The sequence below is a fragment of the Ranitomeya variabilis genome, chromosome 5, assembly GCF_051348905.1.
Source record: "Ranitomeya variabilis isolate aRanVar5 chromosome 5, aRanVar5.hap1, whole genome shotgun sequence".
NCBI lineage: Eukaryota > Metazoa > Chordata > Amphibia > Anura > Dendrobatidae > Ranitomeya > Ranitomeya variabilis.
In genome coordinates, this window is record NC_135236.1 from 273,172,389 (window position 1) to 273,195,883 (window position 23,495).

General features: G+C 40.4%; 1 protein-coding gene across 1 annotated transcript in view; it reads right to left on the bottom strand.

Annotated features, from left to right (window-relative positions):
* Positions 1 to 3,272: 3,272 nt before the first annotated feature.
* Positions 3,273 to 23,495, bottom strand: part of MIOX (myo-inositol oxygenase) — a 64,592-nt gene continuing 44,369 nt past the window's right edge. Inside the window, exons 5-10 of the mRNA XM_077264333.1 lie at positions 20,337 to 20,404; positions 18,125 to 18,234; positions 17,854 to 17,921; positions 16,938 to 16,987; positions 7,730 to 7,842; positions 3,273 to 3,904 (exon numbers count right to left, since the gene is read on the bottom strand). Coding sequence (XP_077120448.1) covers positions 3,796 to 3,904; positions 7,730 to 7,842; positions 16,938 to 16,987; positions 17,854 to 17,921; positions 18,125 to 18,234; positions 20,337 to 20,404 — 518 coding nt within the window. The 3' untranslated portion in view covers positions 3,273 to 3,795. The remainder of the gene's footprint in view (positions 3,905 to 7,729; positions 7,843 to 16,937; positions 16,988 to 17,853; positions 17,922 to 18,124; positions 18,235 to 20,336; positions 20,405 to 23,495) is intronic.

A 23,495-nucleotide genomic window follows, 5' to 3' on the forward strand; every position in this document is an offset into this window, starting at 1 on the left:
ATTTTTTGTAGCAACCCAAAAAAAATTAATTTTGGTGTTCTTTAATTTTTTTTCTGTTCACCGATCGGGTCAATCATTTTTATATTTTTACTGGTCTTTTCTGAATTCGGCAATACTGCATGTGTTATGGGGGAAAAGGGGTTATTTGAACTTGGGTTTTGTTTTTTTTTCTGGAACTTTTCATTATACTTGTTAGTCTCCTTAGAGGACATGAACATGTGATCGTCTGATCACTTGTACTATATGCAGCATTGTTATAGTATTGCTGCATAAAGTAAAAATAAAAAATCTCCTTTGAAGCCCAGCCACAGGCAGGTTGTCAAGAGAGCTCTGTAATGACAGGTACAGAGGTCTTCCAACAGACCCCCAGCTCTCACAGCAACTTATCAGAAACCTGCGTCCACTTCATGGGCGTGCCGATGGGTGCATAGAATGATGGGCACCCATGTTGGTGCGTTGTTAGTGCCGCTGTCATAGATTGACAACGTCATTTAATAAGTTAGCAATCACGGTCGGCGCTTTGTGCCACCGGCGATTTTTAGAGGCAGGTCCTGCTAGTGCTTCACAGCTATTACCTGCTGGATAATAGGCGGGCGTCATAAATCTGTTTCTGACTTGCACCGTACATGTACAGCAGATAACATGAAGGAGTTAAGCGATTTAAAGCCGGGGTAGAAAAGTAAGCCTTCTATATATGCAGCACAGCCAGAGACCAACATGACAACACCTTGTGTACCATAGATCCGAGGAACATGAAAACACCTCATGTATACAGTAGTGAGCTGAGGGACTCATGTATGCTGTGATATCGAAATGATAAAATATCCATATTCTTTTGCAAGAAGAAAATACTGTGTGTGTACCCTGCCTGCCTCCTTTCAGGTACCAGTAACTGATAATCTCCCGATATCTTACCTCACGTAATCTCTGGTCATCCCAAGACCTCCTTCTCTCCTCCGCACTTATTCGCTCCTCACCCAACCGCCTCAAAGACTTCTCCCGAATATCCCCTATCCTCTGGAATTCTTTGCCTCAACACATCCTACTATCAACCACATTTGGATCCTTCAGACGTAACCTGAAAACCCACCCTTCCGGAAAGCCTACAGCCTGCACTGACCCTGCTGCCTCCTCACCACTACTGAAGCTACCACCTCACCAACACCAGAGCTTCTGCAACCCTCAACCTATTGTCTCCTTCCCCACCATCCTGTAGAATGTAAGCCTGCAAGGGCACGGTCCTCGCCCCTCTGTATCAGTCTGTAATTATTAGTTTGCTTACTGTAAGTGATATCTGTAATTTGTATGTAACCCCTTCTCAAGTACAGCACCATGGAATCAATGGTGCTATATAAATAAATAAATAATAATAATACCGGTGTAATCAGTGGTTTCCATCAGTGTGTCCTTTTTTACCATCAGTGTGTCATCCGTGTGTCCCTTTTTACCATCAGTGTTTTTCCAGTATAGATAAATTACATACAGTTGTGCTCAAAAGTTTACATACCCAGGCAGAATTTTTGCTTTCTTGGCCTTTTTCAGAGAATATGAATGATAAAACCAAAACTTTTTTTCTCCACTCATGGTTAGTGGTTGGGTGAAGCCATTTATTGCCTAAATACTGTGTTTTCTCTTTTTAAATCATGATAACCCAAAACATCCAAATTACCATGATCAAAAGTTCACATACCCGGGTGATTTTGGCCTGATAACATGCACAGAAGTTGACACAAATGGGTTTAAATGGCTATACTAGTGATGAGCGAGTGTGCTCGTTACTCGAGTTTTCCGAGCATGCTCGGGTGTTCTTTGAGTATCTTGGGCGTGCTCATAGATTGTTTTTGTCTCCGCAGCACCATTCCTACTGTAAAGTAGGTGGATTGCTGATGTTTTGGGGATGTTTGCGCTGTAAAGGCACAGGAAACTTGGTCAAAGTTGAAGGAAAAGATGAATGCATCACGTTATCAGCAAATACTTAACAACATGACAACGATCTACAACACAAGGCCAAGTCGACCTGTTATTGGCTACAGCAGAACAAAATGAAGGTTCAGGAGTGGTCATCTGTCTCCTGACCTATATATCATTGAGCCACTCTGGGGAGATCTCAAGTGCGCAGTTCATGCTAGACAGCACAGGAATTTATAGGAACTGGAGGCTTTTTGCCAAGAAGAGTGGGCAGCTTTACCATCTGAGAAAATTAACAACCTCATCCACTACTACCACAAAAGACTTCAAGCTCTCATTGATGTTAGAGGGGGCAATACACAGTATTAAGAAATGGGGTATGTGAACTTTTGGTCAGGGTCATTTGGATGTTTTGGGTGGTCATTATGATTTAAACAGAGAAAACACAGTAGTTTGACAATAAATGGTTTCCCCCTTCTACTAACTGAGTGGAGAAAACATTTTGGTGTTATCTTTCATATTCTCTGAAAATAATGCCAAGAAAGCAAAATTTCTGCCAGGGTATTTAAACATTTGAGCACGACTGTAGCTTCTCCTATACTTTTCAATGTTAAACACTGATACCACCCATGTGCTGTATGTGTTTTTAACGAACGCATATACTTGTATTGTCATTCAATCAAGAAACAGCTGACCGCACCACCAAGGCACTAGATGAATGAACACCTAGGCTGTCAGCATGATCTGGCCGCTAGACCTCAGGTGCTGGACCGAGAAAACATAACAATGCAGATGCGAATAGAAAGGGAAGCGGCAGCACTCACCAGTCTTCAAAGCAGGTAATACTTTATTGCAATAAAATCTTCACGGCTCGGGGGTGCATATACAACAGAGTGTACAGGTCAAACGACGGCCGTTTCGCGCTGCTCGAGCGCTTCAACAGGTTTGTGAATGGACGGACATGACGCCAGGAGAAGTACCTGCATATACACTGTTGTATATGCACCCCCGAGCCGTGAAGATTTTATTGCAATAAAGTATTACCTGCTTTGAAGACTGATGAGTGCTGCCGCTTCCCTTTCTATTCGCATATACTTGTATTGGCCCTTCTCATTCGTGTTGCTGGAAAAAACGGACATGTGCATAGAACCATACACTATAATGGATACATGTGGGATCCGCGAACAAACGGATGCCACACGTACTGGAAACACGGGACGTGTGAAGGAGGCCTTATGTGTATATCGTTAAGCTAATTTGCATAATTTATTAATTACTGCTGTTTAACATGTCTTCTGTTTCTAAGTAGGAAGCTAACTAATTAACCCATTGTGTGCTGCTATAGGACGTCAAAGAAAGGAGGATTCTTATTATTCAAGCCAATGCAGAGTTGCTTTATTTTTAACTTAGGATGCACTAGAATGATAACAGAAAATGATTACAATACTGTATCTACGTTTTAAACAAATAATTGCTGTTAAATGTATAAAAGGAGGAGGCCTAACTTATTCTCTTTATTTCAATATTTACTCTAATTCTTTAATTTCCTATTAAAGTTTGTTTCAAGATATGTGCACATTTCTATTTAGGATTTGTGAACCCAAACCTCTGGCCGGTACCTGAAAATATGGGCCAGTTTTTATAGTACATGGACAGTATATCTTTTACCCTCCATGGATCTGCATTTGCAGGAGAGTTTTTTTCATTGTGTTACTAGTTTAGTGCAGTGGTGGAAAAGATGGTTTGGTACAACATGTTCTCTATTACACTTCAAATTGCTACATCAAACACCAATAACTTTAGGTAAAATAAATGAAAAAAAAATATCTGGCAAAAATAAAGATAGATTTTGATATAGGAACTAGAAATAAGCAGGGAAGGATAAGATCACCAACATAACACCCTAGGACAATACTTGTCTACTAAGCCTTGGTAATATGGTCGGAGATTCTCCACGTCAGGCAAATCTTCTGTTTTCGTGTAGAGGTCAAACTTACTATGGAAGAACACGGAGAAAAGAAATGTACTTAGAAGCTATGGCAGAACGTTTTGACATTAAAATCTTTAGGCAGGGTTTACAGCATATTTTGTGATGTACCGTGCATTCAGCATGTACCCCAGAAATACTCCTGATGTGCCCACTAAACATGTCCATAGGGTTACTTCAATGAGAAGCAGGCAGTATCTAATAAAGAATATATATATTACATGTGTACTATATGTGGTTATGTCATACCGAGCTTCTACTGATTCTCATCACAAACTTATTTAATGTTAAAAGCTGCCTTTAGCGGCCACTAGCCAAAGCTTACGGCATAGATTTATACATATAGCTCCTGTTGAAATCAATAGTTTTTAGCATTCCTTGAGCTTCAGGTAGCGGTTGCATTGTCCCACTAGGTGCGTCCATGAGTTCTTCCCCACTTGTATATATATATTTTTTATTTAGTCAAATCTATATGATAATACGTTTTGTGGTCACTATTGTTGACTACCTCAGTTGTTTATAATAAAAAGGCCAATATATTCCGGAAATTACCGTAGTTATATGTACCAACTTTGTAACATTAGAATATTTTAATAGCCTGTCAATGTACATTGAACTAAAAAGTTGATCTGTCGACATATGTTGTACATGCAGTCATTTCATATAACAAATAGAGAAGAAGCATAGAATATGGCATGGACAGGATTAACGGTATCGTTACCTAAAACTTGATTTCACAACCTTTGCCAACAATGACCACATCCAAATGTTTTTGTAGCCATCTTGCACCTGTATGTTGGTAATTTCTTCCACTGCAAGTCTGTCTTGAATGCTTGTAAATATATTTTTCCCAAAAGCAGATTTCTGCTTTCTCTAAAGATTTTCCATTGGATTAAGAGCAGGACTCATTGCTGGCCACCTTAGATCAGTCCATTTTTTTCCTTCTCAACCATTATGTACTTTTGGATTTGTGCTTCCTTCATCCTCCTATCCTGTAGGTTCCATTTTGTTATATTCAAACCTAGTGTTTGTACATTTATATGCACACAGTGTCTTTTAGACACCAGCATACCCGCATCATTTTTGAAGCAGGAGACGCTTTAGGAAAACACCGGCAGTACTTTTCCTGAAGCGTCTTTTCTGACATTCTTCTTAATGTCTTTTGCGGCAGCTTTTTTTTTTATTATTCATAATTCCACCAGAAGAAAGAAGGGATCACTTCTTTCAGCTGCTTTACAGCTTTCAAAGTTTGAGTTGATTGAAAGACATTAGAAAGAATGGAACTTGCGTGAAGCGAGTCGTTTTGACATATGTTCAATATTTATGGTGGGTTTTTATGGATTTTTCTCTTGGATTCAAGGAGCCTTCCACCTGAAAAATACATCATGTTCACATACACTTTGAAGCTCATTTTGAACTTAAATATTCTGATAATGTTTCAATTTCATTGTTTCTGTAACACATACGCACACCCCAGAGACTGCGACGCAGCCCCAAAACATTGTGGTACACTTTCTTAATAGGCTTCATTATATCATGATTAAGAACAATGCTGGAACGCACTGCCAAAGAATGCTAGTCTGGATTCATCTGTCCATAGAACATTTCCTGAATTGTGATTTCTTTCTGTGACTTTTGATGAATTTCAATAACACTTTGTAATGTCGTCTTTAAACAGTAGGGTTCTCCTCGGCCTATGCTCATAGAGCCCAGTTTTGTTCAGTGTGCTAAATGTCTTACAGATTGAAACCATCAGTCCAGATGTTTGCAGCTCAGCCTGACGTTCTTTAGATGTGGTTGTACTTTTTCTGGCACATTTTGGTCTGAGTATCGTGTTGTTCTTTCATTAACTGTCCTACTTACACTGTATCCTGGAAGATTCTTAAGTAGCAAACTTCTTGATAACATGTTGAAGCCTGGATGTCAAGGTCTTTGGAGATAATCTTCTACCATTTAGACTGCTTGTCTTGTCTTTGCCATTGTGAACATTGTAGTATTTCCTGATGAAGGGGGCATGAGACCCCTGAAACGCGTTGAATAAAACCACTGTGAATCAACTATACTCTCCTGAAATTCATCTCAGCAGCAGCGCAGAATTTTAACTACGAATCTCCCTTTGAAGCCATTGTGAACAGGGAATAGAAATGGAGTTTAAAGACTTGGTATTATATAAAAGTACTTGGCACTTGAGAGAGAAAATATATGCAAATTATAGCTTTATTGTAGGCAATCCAGAAATTAAAACGTTTAGGTCTTATAGTTGGACCTCCCTCAGATATGGACTATAATGAGGTATACAAAGGAGCTGTAGTGATAAGCGCAGACAAAATGCGATCACATTGTCCAAGAGAAGACACTCATCTCTTGGCGATTGTGATCACGTTTCCCCTGTGCTTATTACTGCAGCTTATCTGTATACCCTATGACTGTCAGTATCTGAGGAATGACTGACTATAGGGCCGAAACGTTAGAAGTTCTGGATTGCCTATAATAAAGCTATAATCTGCATGTATTTTCTCTTGAGTGCCAAGTGGTTTTATACATTAATGAGTGGACACTTCTTGCGCACCACCTCCACAGCAGTGCCATGTATCTTCAAACCTTTAACTCCTTGATGTCACAGCCAGTTTTGTCCTATATGATAGTCCATATTTTTCTTTCATTTTTTATTTTTTTTTATTTTTTATTGTAGCTTTCCAATATTATTTTGGGCAACAGTCATACGAGGGCTTGTGTTTTTCAGCATGTAGTGTTTGTCAGCGGCATCATTTCAGGGTGAATATAACTTCTTTACATTAAAGTTATTAAATCTTTATGGGAAGGTATGTAAACAATACAGTAAGTGTGCAGTTATTTTTTGCATTTTAAATTTTACGGCTTTGACCATCCTGCAAGTGTTCACTTTATCCAGAGGGTCAGCAATATGACAAACCAAATAGATGGGTATATTTATTTTCTGTTACTTTTGACAATGAATAAATAGACTTGTTGGAAAAGAAAAACATTTGTTTTTGTCTTTTACATATTCTGAGAACTATAACTTTCATAATTTTCCATCAGTGGAGGTCTATAAAGGCTTAATTTTTTTTCCTAATTAGCTTCACTTTCCATTGGCGCCATTTTGTAGTAGATGCAACTTTTTGATCACTTTTTATCACACTGTTTGGGAGGCAATTTAAACAAATAAACAGATTTATATTGTTTTTATTTGTTTTGCTACTTTTGCACAATAAGTAACTTTGTACATTGCATTGTATAACCTGTAAGTGTTTGACTGTCCCTGCCTGTTGTGGGATCTGATAGGCTGACATTAGGCTCAACCCATCGCTTCCCACAATGTCAAAAATTAGTGATCCCCCTCCTGTCAAACTCACATGTCTCTATCACTACTGGCATTGGCATTCTAAGGGTTGAAATGGTGCTAGGCCAGGTCACATCACACCCAGGAGGAGCTCAGCTGTGTGTAGCAGCCGGCTCCAAGTTGAGATGTTCCCATGCCATTCCTGAGACCTAGCTGTACCCCCAATTGCAGGAAATCACCTGCAATCTAATTGTACCATTGCGATCATTTGAGGTAAGGTGATAAGCATTAAAGTCTCTATGTTTTTTTTTCCTGCCAAGCTTTCATTTTATTTTTGTGTTTTGTATTTTTCTGGACCAAACTGAAGTTTGTATACAAGCAGATTCACTATAAACACTATTTCAGGACATATTTTACATGGTCTACCTAGTATTCAGCAGTGCCAATAATGTTGACCATAACTCTATATACTACATTTTCAATAAAATAGCTTAGATGTCACTTAAAAAAAAAAAAAAAAAAGTATTGCTTACTTGAATTCTCGCACCCAAGGAAGCATCTTAAGGTCTTTCTCATTGCAAAGATGTTTGTAATCGCCTCCTGTGTGCCACGGGTAAAATGAATGGAATCTGATCATGTACATACCCTAAAATAAAGGCATTGCTTCTATAAATAACCATTTCCAAAGCATAACATAAATAGAATGGATATTCCAGCCTAAGCAGTGTATCATCTCTGCACTGAAATAATTTAACTTGCTCTCGGCCCACGTTGACTGATTGACAGCTCCTCAGTGAGCCTCCTCCTTGCTGTTGCTGAGATCTCACTGCTCTGTACAAACTGAAGCAGTCAGGCTGAATGGGTGGAAATGGAGTACACATAAAGTGGACCTTTCTCCAGATAAACTAACCAATCATGGAATAGTGACTGAAAAGCAGAATAAAACATTATTTTATTGCTAATGTTTTTATTTCCGTTGAAAGAAATGCTAGTGTGCAAAGATTTGATTCTAGTTTTCTCTAAGAGGGGGCATTAGCAGAGATTAGTCTTTTTACAATCCATGACTTTGGTCGATCTTAAGCAGGAAGCGTCATGCAGAGAGAAAAAAAAGAACCCACCCCAAGAGAATGTCAGGCCCAAATTTCCCTGTGTAAAATGCATAATAACACAGCTCTAATCTCACTTTCAGTATCTACTGTGATTACAAACTGGGCAGGGGAGTAAAGCAGTGCTGTGTGTCATTACAAACTATTGTTGCAAATTTATTTCACAGCAGTCAGTGTAGCAGGAGGGAAGAACATCAAATTTGACAGTGCTGTGAGAGGAGAGCAGCAAGAATTGTTTGTAATGACAAGCAGCTCTGTTGTACTCCTGTTTGAAATCAAAATGGGTGCCACCAGTGAGGGGAGCAGGGCGGTGGGTCATTACCTGTCTCACATAGAGAAAGCTGGGTCTGATATTCTTTGGGGTTGTGTTCTTATTTTTCCCACACTGCATAACACCTCCTGCTTATGATGATCAATATCATGCAGGGGAAGAAGTGACCATCTATATAGCTGAATCTGCTAACGCCACCTTAGTCTTAGCAAAAATTATCATGCAAACTATACTAATACCTTTGCAAAAGAGATGAGAAAGTAAAAACTACATTTTATCCAGCTCGACAGTCATTATTCCATGATGTGACCAGTCTACCATGATAAAACCGGTGAAAGGATCTCTTTAACCCTTTCGCCCTGAAACGTGTTTTTACCAAGCCAAATTTTACAGTTTTTTTCCTGTGTCACTTTGTGGTAATAAATCTGGAACACTTTTCACGAATCCCAGTGATTCTGACATTGTGTTTCCATTACACTTTGTGTTTTATGTTAGTAGAAAAATTAGGTAGAACTTTTTTGCTTTTATTTGTGAAAATATTGGATTTTGGGCGAAAATTTCACTATTTTAAAACTGTCAGTTTTTATATCCTTAAACCATCCTTAGTTATTCTGTACAAAATAATGTATAAAATCACATTTGCCATATGTCTACTTTATATCAACATAATCTTTTAAATGTATTTTTTTTTTGTTAGGAAGTTAGATTGTTTTCCAACAAATTTATAAAACCTTATTTTAGGGACTATATCACGTTTGAAGTGAATTTGAGGGGCCTATATAACAGAAAATACTCAAAAGTGACACCATTTTAAAAACTGCAGCCCTCAAAGTGCTCAAAAAACCACATTCAAGAAGATTATTAACCTTTTAGGCGCATCACTGGAATTAAACCAATGTGGAATGAAAAAGTGAAAATTTTAATTTTTCCCACAAAGATGTTCCTTTCATCTAAAATTTTGCATTTTCACATGGATAACAGGAGAAAATGAACCATACAATTTGTTTTGCAATTTCTCCTGAGTACGCCGATACTCCATATGTGGTCGAAAACAACTGTTTGGGTGCACAGCAGGGCTCTGAAGGAAAGGAGCGCCATTTGCCTTTTGGAGCGCATAATTCGGTGGAATGCTGTGCCTAAACAGTGAACACCCCTCACAGGTAACCATGTTGGAAACTACATCCCTCAGGGTACTTATCTTCACAGAATTTTAGGATGTTGAGCCATGAAAATGAAGAAAAAAATTTTCCCTCAAAAATGTTTCAGCCCAAAATGTTTCATTTTCACAAGGGTATCTGCAGAAAATGGACCATACAGTTGATTATGCAATTTGTCATGAGTACGTGGATACCTCATATGTGATGGAAACTACTGTTTGGGCGCACTGCAGGGCTTGTAAGAAAGCGCCAATTGTATTCTGAAGAGCAATTTTGGCTGGAACAGATTGCGGATGCCATGTCACATTTGAAGAGCCCATGACATGCCAAAACAGCAGAAACCCCAACAAGTGACCCAATTTGGAAACTACACCTCTTGAATTCAATGGAAAATTACAATTTTTTTCTATTAAAATGTTATTTTGGCCCCAAGTATTGAAAAGGATAAAAGGAGAAAATAGACCACAAAATATGCAATTTCTCCTGAGTAAGCCAATACCTCACATGTGCTTGAAAGCTACTTTTGAGGCACAGTACAAAGGAGCGCCACATTATAGAGCAGATTTTGTTGTTTTAGTTTTCAGGTGCCATGTCACATTGGGAGAACTCCTGAGATGCCAGAACAGCATAACCCCCCATAAGTGACCTTATTTTACAAACTACACTTCCGATTTAATTAATTTAGAGGTACAGTGATCATATTGACACCAGGGGTGGGTCACAAAATGTTATACCCTTGGGCGGAGAGGAAAAAATTATTACATTTTTGACACACATTTTTTTGTATTAACCCCAGATTTTACATTGTCACATGGTAAAATTGGTAAAAATGACATCAACTTTGTCACACAATTTCTACTGAATGTAGCAATTCCCCATATGGAGCTGTACAGTACTGCTTATCCACACAACGTCACCCAGAACGGAAGGAGCGCTGTTTGACTCTGGGAGAACAAATTATCATATGAAAGTTTGATGGCTCCATATATACAGAGCCCCATAGAGCTAGAAGAGCAGAGACGACCCCCCCCACTTCCTCAAGTGACTCCATTTTGAAAATCACACCCTCTCTGGGAGTTTATCTACAGTAGCAGTGAAGATTTTGACTCCATGGGTGTTTGCCAGAAACAAGCACCAGTGAATGTTGCTGTGTAAAAATTGCAAATCTGCCATTGTAGTGCCCATAAATTGCAGTGCCCAGTATGTTGTAGTGCTCACTACATTGTAATACCCATACATTGTGCCAAGCTTATGCTTCTGGAGACATGGACCCCTTAAGTTAAGTGGGCTATCATAGCTACAGAAATGCCAAACATGTGGACGCTAACTGTGGTTTAGGCACATTGTGCAGTTCAGAAGAGAGAGGAGCATTTGGATTTGGGAGCGCATAATTCGCTGGATTTGTTTTGGGGGGTGAGGAGCCACAGCACTTTTCCAGAGACTTTGTCAGTAACATGAAAGCCCCCTATATTTCCATTGACGGACCTGAGCGAGGACTTGCTTTTTTTGTGGATTGAGTTGAAGCTGTTATTGGGAACATTTTACATAACATTTTGGATCACATTTATCTTGTGCTCGGCGCTGAGCACTTACATGGGGGTTTCCATCTAAATCTCCGAATGAAGTGATTCAGATGAATCCCCAAACAGATCCAAACAATACAATGAGGCAGCAGAGTTACTCTGGACATCATAGGCCACATGGCATTCACACTGACTCATTATAGGAAATCTCCATTTGGGTGTCCCGCACCTCCCATAGCGCCGTACATGTACAGCGTCTGTCGGGAGGGGGTTAAATTCATTACATGAGCGCTCATTCTGTAGCTGAAGTTATAAAACACTTATAAAGCCATCCTAATGCAACAGTCTGATTAAGTCTAATCTATCAATTTAACCCCTTAACGACCACCGATGCGCCTTTTAACGGTGGCAGAGCTGAGAAATAAGGGTATAGCGCCCCCCAGGAAAATCTCTGGAGTCTTGGCTGGCGGGGGTAGCTGAGACCCCGAAGAACATGATACGGGTCGGTTTTTACCGACCCCAGTGTTGCGATCACCGTTATTCACAGAATAACGGAGACCACAAAAAAAGTCTGATTTCCTATAATAATAATAATTTTATTTCTATAGAGCCAACATATTCCGCAGCACTTTACATTTTAGAGGGTACTTGTGCATACAATAGACATTAAGCATAACAATAAACACATAGATCAACAGATACTAAGAGGAATCAGGGCCCTGCGCGCAAGCTTACAATCTATGAGGAAATAGGGGAGACACGAAAGGTGGATGGTAACAATTGCTTTTGTTGTTCGGACCAGCCATAATGTAAGAAATGGGGTGTTCATGTAATGCTGCATGAACTGGTTATCAGCTAGAATATGAAAAAGGAAAGACACAGAGAGCTATTAAATGCATAAGGCGTATGAGAGCATGATCCAAAGAACCTGGTTATGCTAAAAATTTTGAATGGGCAACACAGGGATAGTTAGATTAATGTGTTGAGGCGGTAGGCCAGTCTGAAGAAATGCGTTTTAAGTGCATGCTTAAAACTGTGAGTATTAGGGATTAATCAAATTAACCTGGGTAGTGCATTAAAAAAAACCTCCTATTTATTTCTCCTCTGATATGATCTAGCACATCAGAGGAGAGAGAAATGGGCCTCCCTAGCCCCCCAGTACCTCCGGTGTCCCCGATCGCACCGGCTGTGTTCCTCGGCCCTCGACATCTTCTTCTGGGAAGAAAATGGTGCCCGATGAGATCTCCCGGCCGGCACATGGCAGCAATAAGAGATAGACCCTATCACAGTGATCAAAATAAAAAAATATTAATTCAAACCCCCTTTATCACTCCCTTAGTAAGGTAAAATCAAATAAAGAAAAGTATTTTTTTCCATTGTGGTTAAGGTTGGCGTTATAGCTAGGGTCTTTGTTGGGGCTAGGGTTAAGGTTGGGCTAGGGTTAGCGTTGGGGCTAGGTTTCAGGTTGGGGCAAGGGTTAGGGTTGGGCTGAGTTAGGATTGGGGCTACGGTTAAGTTTAGGGTTGTGGTGTTGTGTTTAGGGTGATGTTGGTGTTAGGGTTGTAGTTAGGCTTATGGTTAGGATTGAGATTGGAGTTTGGGGTGTGTTATCACCCCCTTAGTTAGGTAAAGATAATAAAATAAAGAAATGTATTTTTTTCCGTTAGGGTTAAGGTTGGGGTTATAGCTAGGGTTAGCATTGGGGCTAGGGTTAGAGCTTGGGTTGGGGGTTAAGGTTAGGGTTGCGTTGGGGTTAGGGTTGTGGTGTTGGGGGTTAGGGTGGCGTTGGGGGGTTAGGGTTGTGTTGGGGTTAGGGTTGTGGTGTTGTGTTTAGGGTGGTGTTGGGGTTAGGGTTGGGGTGTTGTGTTTAGGGTGGTGTTGGGGTTAGGGTTGTGGTTAGGGTTATTGCTAGGGCCGAGATTAGGGTTTGGGGTGTGTTGGGGTTAGGGATAGGGCTGTGTAAGGGTTGGAGCTAGAAGTGGTGTCTTTCCACTGTTTAGATATATCAGGGGGTTTCCAAACGCGACATGGCACCGCCATTGATTCCAGCCAATTTTGCTTTCAAAAAGTCAAACGGTGCTCCCTTCCTTCTGAGCTCTGCCATGCGCCCAAATATTGGCTTTCCCCCACATACGGGGTATCAGCATTCTCAGGAGAAACAAATTTTGTGGTCCATTTTCTCCTGATACCCTTGTGAAAATAAAAAAAGGTTGGTTTCCCAAAAAATTTTTGCGAAAAAAATAAAAAGTTCATTTTTTCCTTCCACATTGCTTTAGTTCTCGTGCAGCACCTGAAGGGTTAATAAACTTCTTGAATGTGGTTTTGCACACCTTGAGGGGTGCAGTTTTTAGAATGGTGTCACTTTTGGGTATTTTCTGTTATATTGATCCCTCAAACTCAATTCAAATGTGAAATGGTCCCTAAAAAAAAGTGGTTTTGTAAATTTTGTTGGAAAAATTAGAAATCGCTGGTCAACTTTTAACCCTTATAACGTCCTAACAAAAATTATGTTTCCAAAATTGTGCTGATGTAAAGTAGACATATGGGAAATGTTGTTTATTAACTATTTTGTGCGATATGACGCTCTGATTTAAGGGCACAAAAATTAAAAGCTTTCAAAATTTTTGACAAATTTGCGTTTTTTTCATAAATTAACGCAAGTCATATCGAAAAATTTTTACCACTACCATGAAGAACAATATGTCACGAAACAATATGTCTCAGAATCAGTGGGATCCATTGAAGCATTCCAGAGCTATAAAGTGACAATGGTCAGAATTGTAAAAATTGGCTTGGTCATTAAGTACCAAAATTGGCTCTGTCACTAAGGTGTTAATAATACCACTCCACCAATTCACTGATTAAATAAATCGCAGGGAAAAAATAGGTATAAAAAGGAGCCTCAACAGAGGGAATATGTAGGATGATCAGATGATGGAGAATATACATTATATGGAAAGCCAAGGGAGTATCTTTACAACAGTGTGCTCATATACATCAACAAATAGATATTAAACTGCCCTAGTGCTCCAAAGCTAAACATAATTGGAATGGCCCAGCATGTAGGACAGGGATTCGGGTATTACCTACTAACATATACGTTTGGCGGCAGCCAAAAGCAAAGAAACATCACTGTGTCCCTCCACCCCTATGTACGTTTCATTCCAGCTTCTTCCTATATTATTATATGTTGTTGATCTATTTAATAATGTTTGCTGATTGTACACTGCGTGCAGAATTATTAGGCAAGTTGTATTTTAGAGGATTATTTTTATTATTGATCAACATCCATGTTCTCAATCAACCCAAAAGACTCATAAATATCAAAGCTTAATATTTTTGGAAGTTGGAGTGGGTTTTTTTTTTATTTGGCTATCTTAGGAGGATATCTGTGCAGGTAACTATTACTGTGCAGAATTATTAGGCAACTTAATAAAAAACAAATATATTCCCATCTCACTTGTTTGTTTTCACCAGGTAAACCACTATAACTGCACAAAATTTAGAAATAAACGTTTCTGACATGCAAAAACAAAACAAAAAAAAAATAGTGACCAATATAGCCACCTTTCCTTATGATGACACTCAACATCCTTCCATCCATAGATTCTGTCAGTTGCTTGATCTGTTTACGCTCAACACTGCGTGCAGCAGCCACCACAGCCTCCCAGACACTGTTCCAAGAGGTGGACTGTTTTCCCTCCCTGTAGATCTCACATTTTATGAGGGACCACAGGTTCTCTATGGGGCTCAGATCAGGTGAACAAGGGGGCCATGTCATTATTTTTTCTTCTTTGAGACCTTTACTGGCCAGCCACGCTGTGGAGTAGTTGGAGGCATGTGATGGAGCATTGTCCTGCATGAAAATCATGTTTTTCTTGAACGATACTGACTTCTTCCTGTACCACTGCTTGAAGAAGTTGTCTTCCAGAAACTGGCAGTAGGTCTGGGAGTTGAGCTACACTCCATCCTCAACCCGAAAAGGTCCCACAAGTTCATCTTTGATGATACCAGCCCATATCAGTACCCCACCTCCACCTTGCTGGCGTCTGAGTTGGAGTGGAGCTCTCTGCCCTTTACTGATCCAGCCTCTGGCCCATCCATCTGGCCCATCAAGGGTCACTCTCATTTCATCAGTCCATAAAACCTTTGAAAAGTCATTCTTAAGATATTTCTTGGCCCAGTCTTGACGTTTTATCTTATGTTTCTTGATCAAAGGTGGTCGTTTTTCAGCCTTCCTTACCTTGGCCATGTCCCTGAGTGTCGCACATCTTGTGCTTTTTGATACTCCAGTAACGTTGCAGCTCTGAAATATGGCAAAACTGGTGGCAAATGGCATCTTGGCAGCTTCACGCTTGATTTTCCTCAATTCATGGGCAGTAATTTTGCGCCTTTTTTGCCCAACACGCTTCTTGTGACCCTGTTAGCTATTTGCCATGAATCACTTGATTGTTCGGTGATCACGCTTCAAAAGTTTGGCAATTTCAACACTGCTGCATCCTTCTGCAAGACATCTCACAATTTTGGACTTTTCAGAGCCCATCAAATCTCTCTTCTGACCCATTTTGCCAAAGGAAAGAAAGTTGCCTAATACTTAAGCACACCTTATATAGGGTTTTGATGTCATTAGACAACACCCCTCCTCATTACAGAGATGCACATCACCTGATTTACTTAATTGGTAGTTGGCTCTCAAGCCTGAACAGCTTGGAGTAGGACAACATGTATAAAAAAGTATCATGTGATCCAAAAAACAACTTGCCTAATAATTCTGCACGCAGTGTATTGTGAAATCTGGTAACAGACTGGCTTTAACAGCCACCATACTGGCTGCCTACAGCCACTGTTTATACATTGAGCTCAATATCCAAATTGTATACTGTATAGTAGTGGAGGATATAGGATTTTGCGTAAAAAAAATAAATGAATAAAAAAAAAAACTGGTGCAGCGACTGCTATAAAAATATGAATAAATTAAAACGGTTGTCTTCTACTTTAATCACTCAATTATGCAACGTAAAATAAAGAAAATCATCTTACTCCCCGGCACTGCTCCTTTGGTGTCGGCACTGTGTCCTTTAGTGTTCATGTGACCATGCTGTATTGCATAATAACTGCATGCTACAGTAATCCGTCACGTGCCCATCGGGGGACATAATACCAACATCACACAATGCATCGGTCTGGGAGGTGCTCTCTTACTTGTTCCAGATGAATATGATCCGCCAGAAGGCCGGGAGAGTGAAGCCAACATGGCCACAGGGATAGTGTGACATAACCATGACACACAATCCCCAGGTGAGCCAGTGCTGACACTGCTGGAACGGCAGCGGACGTGATTATAAGTGTTATTATTTTACTGGGGGGGCCAGCATACAATTTGAGAAGGGGTTGTCCGAGTAGTGGAAACCCCTTTAACGATTAATGGTTGTTTACCTGTTCATGGCTGAGATGGCAATATCAATGTATAAGAGCATTATTTCCAAATTTCCTACCTTCTGTGGCCGGCCGATGGGCCTTCATACATTCATCACAGATATGAATGGCTGAGATGTGAATGACCCTTTAACAAGGACCTGTGTAGGATTTTGAAGATAAGACTGATGTACCTTAAGTACCCATTATGCCAGTATCTTGACCTACAAAGGCAGTTTAGTAGTTGATTCTAAATGGACAAGTCTTACCTCATCTGGTATTGAACACTGGTTAAATTTCAGCACTTGGTACAAATATTCTGCAGGAAAGTAAAACAAAGCAAAATGAGTAGGAGAGCTGCTAGAACCTTCTGCTTATAGTCAAAAATTGTATTTGAAAAAATGTACTAATAATTAGAATTCATCTGCCTGTTTATACAACAGGTAAACTAATGGGAAATTCTGACACTGAAAATTCTGCATAGACCCATTTGTATAAGCTGTGCATTTTTTTTGCTTGTACCCTCAAGTGGTAGGACTATTTAAAACTCAACATTTTAGACTAAAATTATGATTTCTTATTTTTGTATTGCAAGCTACCTTAATACTTCTTGCTATATTTTCATAAAATATCCATTATTCATCTCTCAGTACATAATCCACTGTGGACGTAAATCAGTAAAAACATCATAGCTTTTCCATTAAAGAAGAACTCCCATTAAGTTTTGTATTAATTAAATGTGTGTACAGTATACGTGCATGTAATGTAGTGTGAGTGTGTTAATATACTCACCTACCACTGCTTTCTCCAGTGTCAAGAGTCATTCTTCACCTCTACTGAATGACATCACGACATTTGCGATTAGTTGGCTTATTTGCTCTTTGCACTATTACAATGTAAGTCTTTGGAACCTCGTTCTGACGCTCCATAGTCTTATGTTGTAAAAGTCACTTCCCGGTAACGCAGAGCGCCCGTGAACTGGACAGTTTGCAGATCGGTGAAGTCACTCGGAAAAGGAGATGAACGGTGCTGGACACCGGAGAAAGTGGCTGTAGGTGAGTATATTAATACACCCTCACCACATTATGTTCACATATTTAATGGATAAAAAAGTTACAGGGAGGGTTTCTTTAAATATTACCTTTATAAAACAGAAAAAGTGATATGAAAATAGGATTTTGTTACCGTCATGACCCCAAGACATGAGTACATTTTCTAGACCACAATTAGGTTCGTAGATGCCGGATTCAGTGCTGAATAGAGAAAATATTTAGATATGAGCTGAGTTGTTTCCAATTAAATTCTAAATTACTACATTGTCCATATTTGGTCTATCTATTGCTTTTAAATTGATCATTTGTTCAAATCTCCATGGTGCCAATACTTTTGTGGATGCCAGAAAAATGGCATATAGACATGCCTATAAACCGCACATAATATAACCAGATGTACTCACCGGTATATTGGGTGCTTTGTATCCGGATTGTTTTCAAATGTTGTGTCACTGAATACTATAGATTTTTGGAACTTACAACCAACTGGAAAGGTGTCACCAACAACAGCCCACTGAAAAGAGAATAATTAGGTTTTGAGGGAGATGTACAAAGGTAACTGCACAGAAATTCCATTCCATAGGCAACATCTATCTGGCACTGGATGCCTAATTTCAGCCTGGTATCTTTAACTCTGAAACACTGATATTTTAAAGAAAAACACAGTTCAAAAGCCACTGGGGATCGATCCCCATGGAGACTAGTTGGATATATGGGACCCCTGCAACTTCTCCCTGTCCGCTACTCTGGAGTGACAGGTCTCTCCCTGCATGCTCATGTAGGGAGAGATCGGCCCTTCCAGTCACTCTAAGGCAGTGAGCAGGGAGACGCCGACTAGTCTCCTGCGCAGCTCAGTCCCCGGTGACGTTTCATAATTAGACATATATGGCTGAAATTATAAATCCAATGTCTGTCATCATCTTTTAGGTTCCTTTTATATTCATTCTGCCACTGTAGATATGTATAAGTGTATATATGTGTAAAAATGCACAGCATTCAAAAATTAGTGCACGCAGAGTTTTGTAAAAAAAAATATATATATATATAGATTTATATATATATGCTATATTATTTCCTTTCTTAGTTGTTTATATGTCAAAATTCATTATATACTTCTCTTCAGATTGGTCATGTGATCTCAGGGTGACCCCATGTGAATTACATGCCTTTATGTTCGCTGAAGGAATTAATAGAACTGCCTGAATGATGAAATCCTACTGTCCCCACAGCAGACTGAGATGCTACTGGCTCTAACTGCCTGTGTGATGATCTCCAGATACATCATGGAATTGGCAGCAGAGCATGGATCAGGGATTTCCCACCGCTAGCTTGGTTTGTGGGCACCTGATTTGTGGCTTACAGCTGTTTCTTCACATATGTGACACTCTCAACTGTACCAAATACCACCTAAGGGACATACAGGTGCATCTCACAAAATTAGAATATCATCAAAAAGTTAATTTATTTCAGTTCTTCAATACAAAAAGTGAAAGTCATATATAGAGTCATTACAAACAGAGTGATGTATTTCAAGTGTTTATTTCTGTTAATGTTGATGTTTATGGTTTACAGCCAATGAAAACCCCAAAGTCATTATCTCAATAAATTAGAATACTTTATAACACCAGCTTGAAAAAAATATTTTAAAATCCAAAATGTTGGCCTACTGAAATATATGTTCAGTAAATGCACTCAATACTTGGTCTGGGCTTCTTTTGCATCAATTACTGCATCAATGAGGCGAGGCATGGAGGTAATCTGTCTGTGGCACTGCTGAGGTGTTACGGAAGCCCAGGTTGCTTTAACAGCAGCCTTCAGCTCTTTTCCATTGTGGGATCTGGTGTCTCTCATCTTCCTCTTTACAATATCCCATAGATTCTCTATCGGGTTAAGGTCAGGTGAGTTTGCTGGCCAATCAAGCACAGTGATACAGCTGTTTTTAAACCAGGTATTGATACTTTTGTCAGTGTGGACAGGTGCCAAGTCCTGCCAGAGAATGACATTTCCAACTCCAAAAAGCTTGGAGGCAGAGGGAAGCATGAAGTGCTCTAAAATTTCCTGGTAGACGGCTGCGCTGACATTGATCTTGACAAAACACAGTGGACCTACACCAGCAGATAATATAGCTCCCCAAACCACCACTGATTGTGGAAACTTGCAGTAGACCAAGGTAGTTATACTGCATTATTATTATTATTGTCTCCCAGTAAAAGATTTCTAATTTTGTGAGATGCAGAACCTCAATGCTGCCCAGAAGCTGGAGTTACAGACATTGATAGGATCCTTTTCTTTTTTATGGATAATTGAAAAAGCTTGAATGTCACAATTGGAAAAGTGAAAGTCTTATTCTGTGACCTACAGTAATTCTTAGCTCAAATGTAGTATGGTGAATAGTATTAAAATGGCAGTAGGATTAATACTAACTTATACAAACTGAAGATTCCAGAGTTAAGAAACTAAAGAAAAGTAAAAGATATACAATGATAGTAGTTTGTGCCTGTTCATACATGCTTTATTTTGTTAGGATGTGCTAAGTATTGTTTTGTATGAAAAATACCTACTACTGTATTATTCAGTATATATTATTTACTGTATGTTTCCGATTATATGGGTTACCTGAGGCTCATTCTCCAAGGCCAAAATTTTTCCAATATCGTGCAACAAACCAACCAACTGGAACCAGTCTGAAGAAAGAAAATAAGTACCGTAAATCTCTGGGCACAGATAAAAGATAACATGAACAGACTATATTTTAACAACTAGTAAAGAGGTAAAAGCTACAGTACTGTGCAAAAGTTTTAGGCAGGTGTGGGAAAAAATAGTTTCAAAGTAAGAATGCTTTAAAAACTATGAGTATTAATAGTTTACTTTAACAAAATTCAAAGTGAATGAACAAAAGAGAAATCAAATTCAATCTAATCATTTTTGTGTCCACCCTTTGTCTTCAAAACATCATAATTTTTTCTAGATAAACTTGCAAAAGTTTTTGAAAGAATTTGGCATGGAGATAGTTCTAAACATCTTGGAAAACCAACCACAGATCTTCGGTTGATGTAGGTTTGTGCAAATCCTTCTGTCTCTTCAAGTAATCCCACCCAGATTCAATGATGTTGAAATCAGGGCTCTGTTTGGGGCCATGTAATCACTAGATTGAGCACAACAACAGCATACAGCAGCGGTCCCCAACTTTTTTGACCTTGAGAGCCACATTCAGCACTGAGAGAGGGTCGCGAGCCACATTCATCTCTGAGAGGGGGTCACGAGCAACATCCTGCTTATGTCCCCCTCAAAGTCGTGTCAACCAAAGCCACCATTACGGGTATAATGATAACCAAAGCTTTTCCACAGAAATCACTCCAAACCAGTAGACTGAGATCCAGGGGTTCCCACAAAGCCCCAATTCAGTATTATCCCATCAAGAACTCCCAACACTCTGTTGTATCCAGCTTCAAGAACCTCCTCTAACAGGTAGTATCATCCTCCAGCGTACCATACCTAGAACATCTCTAAACCCCAGTATATGTGCATCCAGATCTTATCTTCTGTGCTAGGCTACTCAAATATTCACAATTTTGAGATGTGGTCTTTATACCTGTTTGCTAGACCTGGAGCTAATGCGCCAAGCTGGCAGACAGTCGCGAGACACAATTCCTGTGACCGCGAGCCACATGTGGCTCCCGAGCTACAGGTTGGGGACCCCTGGTGTTATGGTTTCCAATGGCAAGGAAACATCAGAAGCATAGAATAAACGGACAAGCTCTCGGGTGATGGAAACTAGAGCTGACCGCGATGCTAAACCTACACACCACACTAGAAGTAGCCAGGGGGCATTCCTGCGTTGTCTCTAGATGCCGCGCGCCAGCCGGAGAACTAACTACCCCTGGTAGAAGAAAACAAAGTCCTGGCTTGCCTCCAGAGAATGTCCCCACAGGAGATAGCAGCCCCCCACATATAATAACGGTGAGAGCAGATGAAAAGACACACGTAGTATGAAAGCAGATTTAGCACAGAGAGGCCCGCTAACTAAATAGCAGAAAGATACAACAGAGGACTTCGCGGTCAGCTGCAAAACCCTTCAAAACACCATCCTGAAATTACCTTAACTCATGTGACAACTCATGCCACTGGAGTGGTAATTTCAGCCCAACAAGAGCTTCCAGCTGCAGAGATTCACATAAGTGCAAACTGGACAAAACATACAAAAATAGACTTAAGGACTAAAGTGTCCAACTTAGCTGAGCAGAAAACTGGGAGCAGGAACATGCAACAGAATCACTCTGGATACATTGATGGCCAGCATTAGAATGACTGAGGAGCAAGGTTAAATAGGATACTCCCACATCCTGATAGGAACAGGTGAACTGAGAAGGCAAAGCTTGCAGGACACCAGTACCACAAGAGACCACCGGGGGAGCCCACGAACCGAATCACAACAGTACCCCCCCCTTAAGGAGGGGGCACCGAACCCTCACAAAAACCACCAGGGCGATCTGGATGAGCCCTATGAAAGGCACGGACCAAATCAGAAGCATGAACATCAGAAGCTGTAACCCAAGAATTATCCTCTTGACCGTAGCCCTTCCATTTCACCAGATATTGAAGTCTCCGTCTGGAAACACGGGAGTCCAAGATTTTCTCCACCACGTACTCCAATTCACCCTCAACCAGCACAGGAGCAGGAGGCTCAACAGAAGGCACAAGTGGTACCTCATACCTCCGCAATAATGACCGATGGAAGACATTATGGATAGCAAAGGATGCTGGGAGGTCCAAACGAAAAGACACAGGGTTAAGAATTTCCAAAATCTTATAAGGACCGATGAACCGAGGCTTAAACTTAGGAGAAGAGACCCTCATAGGGACAAAACGGGAGGACAACCACACCAAGTCCCCAACACGAAGACGAGGACCAACACGACGATGGCGATTAGCAAAACGTTGAGTCCTCTCCTGGGACAACTCCAAATTGTCCACCACCTGCCCCCAAATACGATGCAACCTATCCACCATGGTATCCACTCCAGGACAATCCGAAGACTCCACCTGACCAGATGAAAAACGAGGATGGAACCCTGAATTGCAAAAGAAAGGGGAGACCAAAGTGGCAGAACTGGCCCGATTATTAAGGGCAAACTCAGCCAACGGCAAAAAGGAGACCCAGTCATCCTGATCAGCAGACACGAAACACCTCAAATAAGTCTCCAAGGTCTGATTAGTACGTTCCGTCTGGCCATTTGTCTGGGGATGAAATGCAGACGAAAAAGACAAATCAATGCCCATCCTGGCACAAAACGCCTGCCAAAATCTGGACACAAACTGGGATCCCCTGTCGGAAACGATATTCTCCGGAATACCATGCAGCCGAACCACATTCTGAAAAAACAGGGGCACCAACTCAGATGAGGAAGGCAGCTTGGGCAAGGGCACCAAATGAACCATCTTAGAAAAGCGGTCACACACCACCCAAATGACGGACATCTTCTGAGAAACCGGGAGATCAGAAATAAAATCCATAGAGATGTGTGTCCAAGGCCTCTTAGGAACAGGCAAGGGCAACAACAACCCACTAGCCCGAGAACAACAAGGCTTGGCCCGAGCACAAACATCGCAAGACTGCACAAAAGTACGCACGTCCCGAGACAGGGAAGGCCACCAGAAGGACCTAGCCACCAAATCTCTGGTACCAAAAATTCCCGGATGACCTGCCAACGCAGAAGAATGAACCTCCGAGATGACTCTATTGGTCCACTCATCCGGCACAAACAATCTACCAGG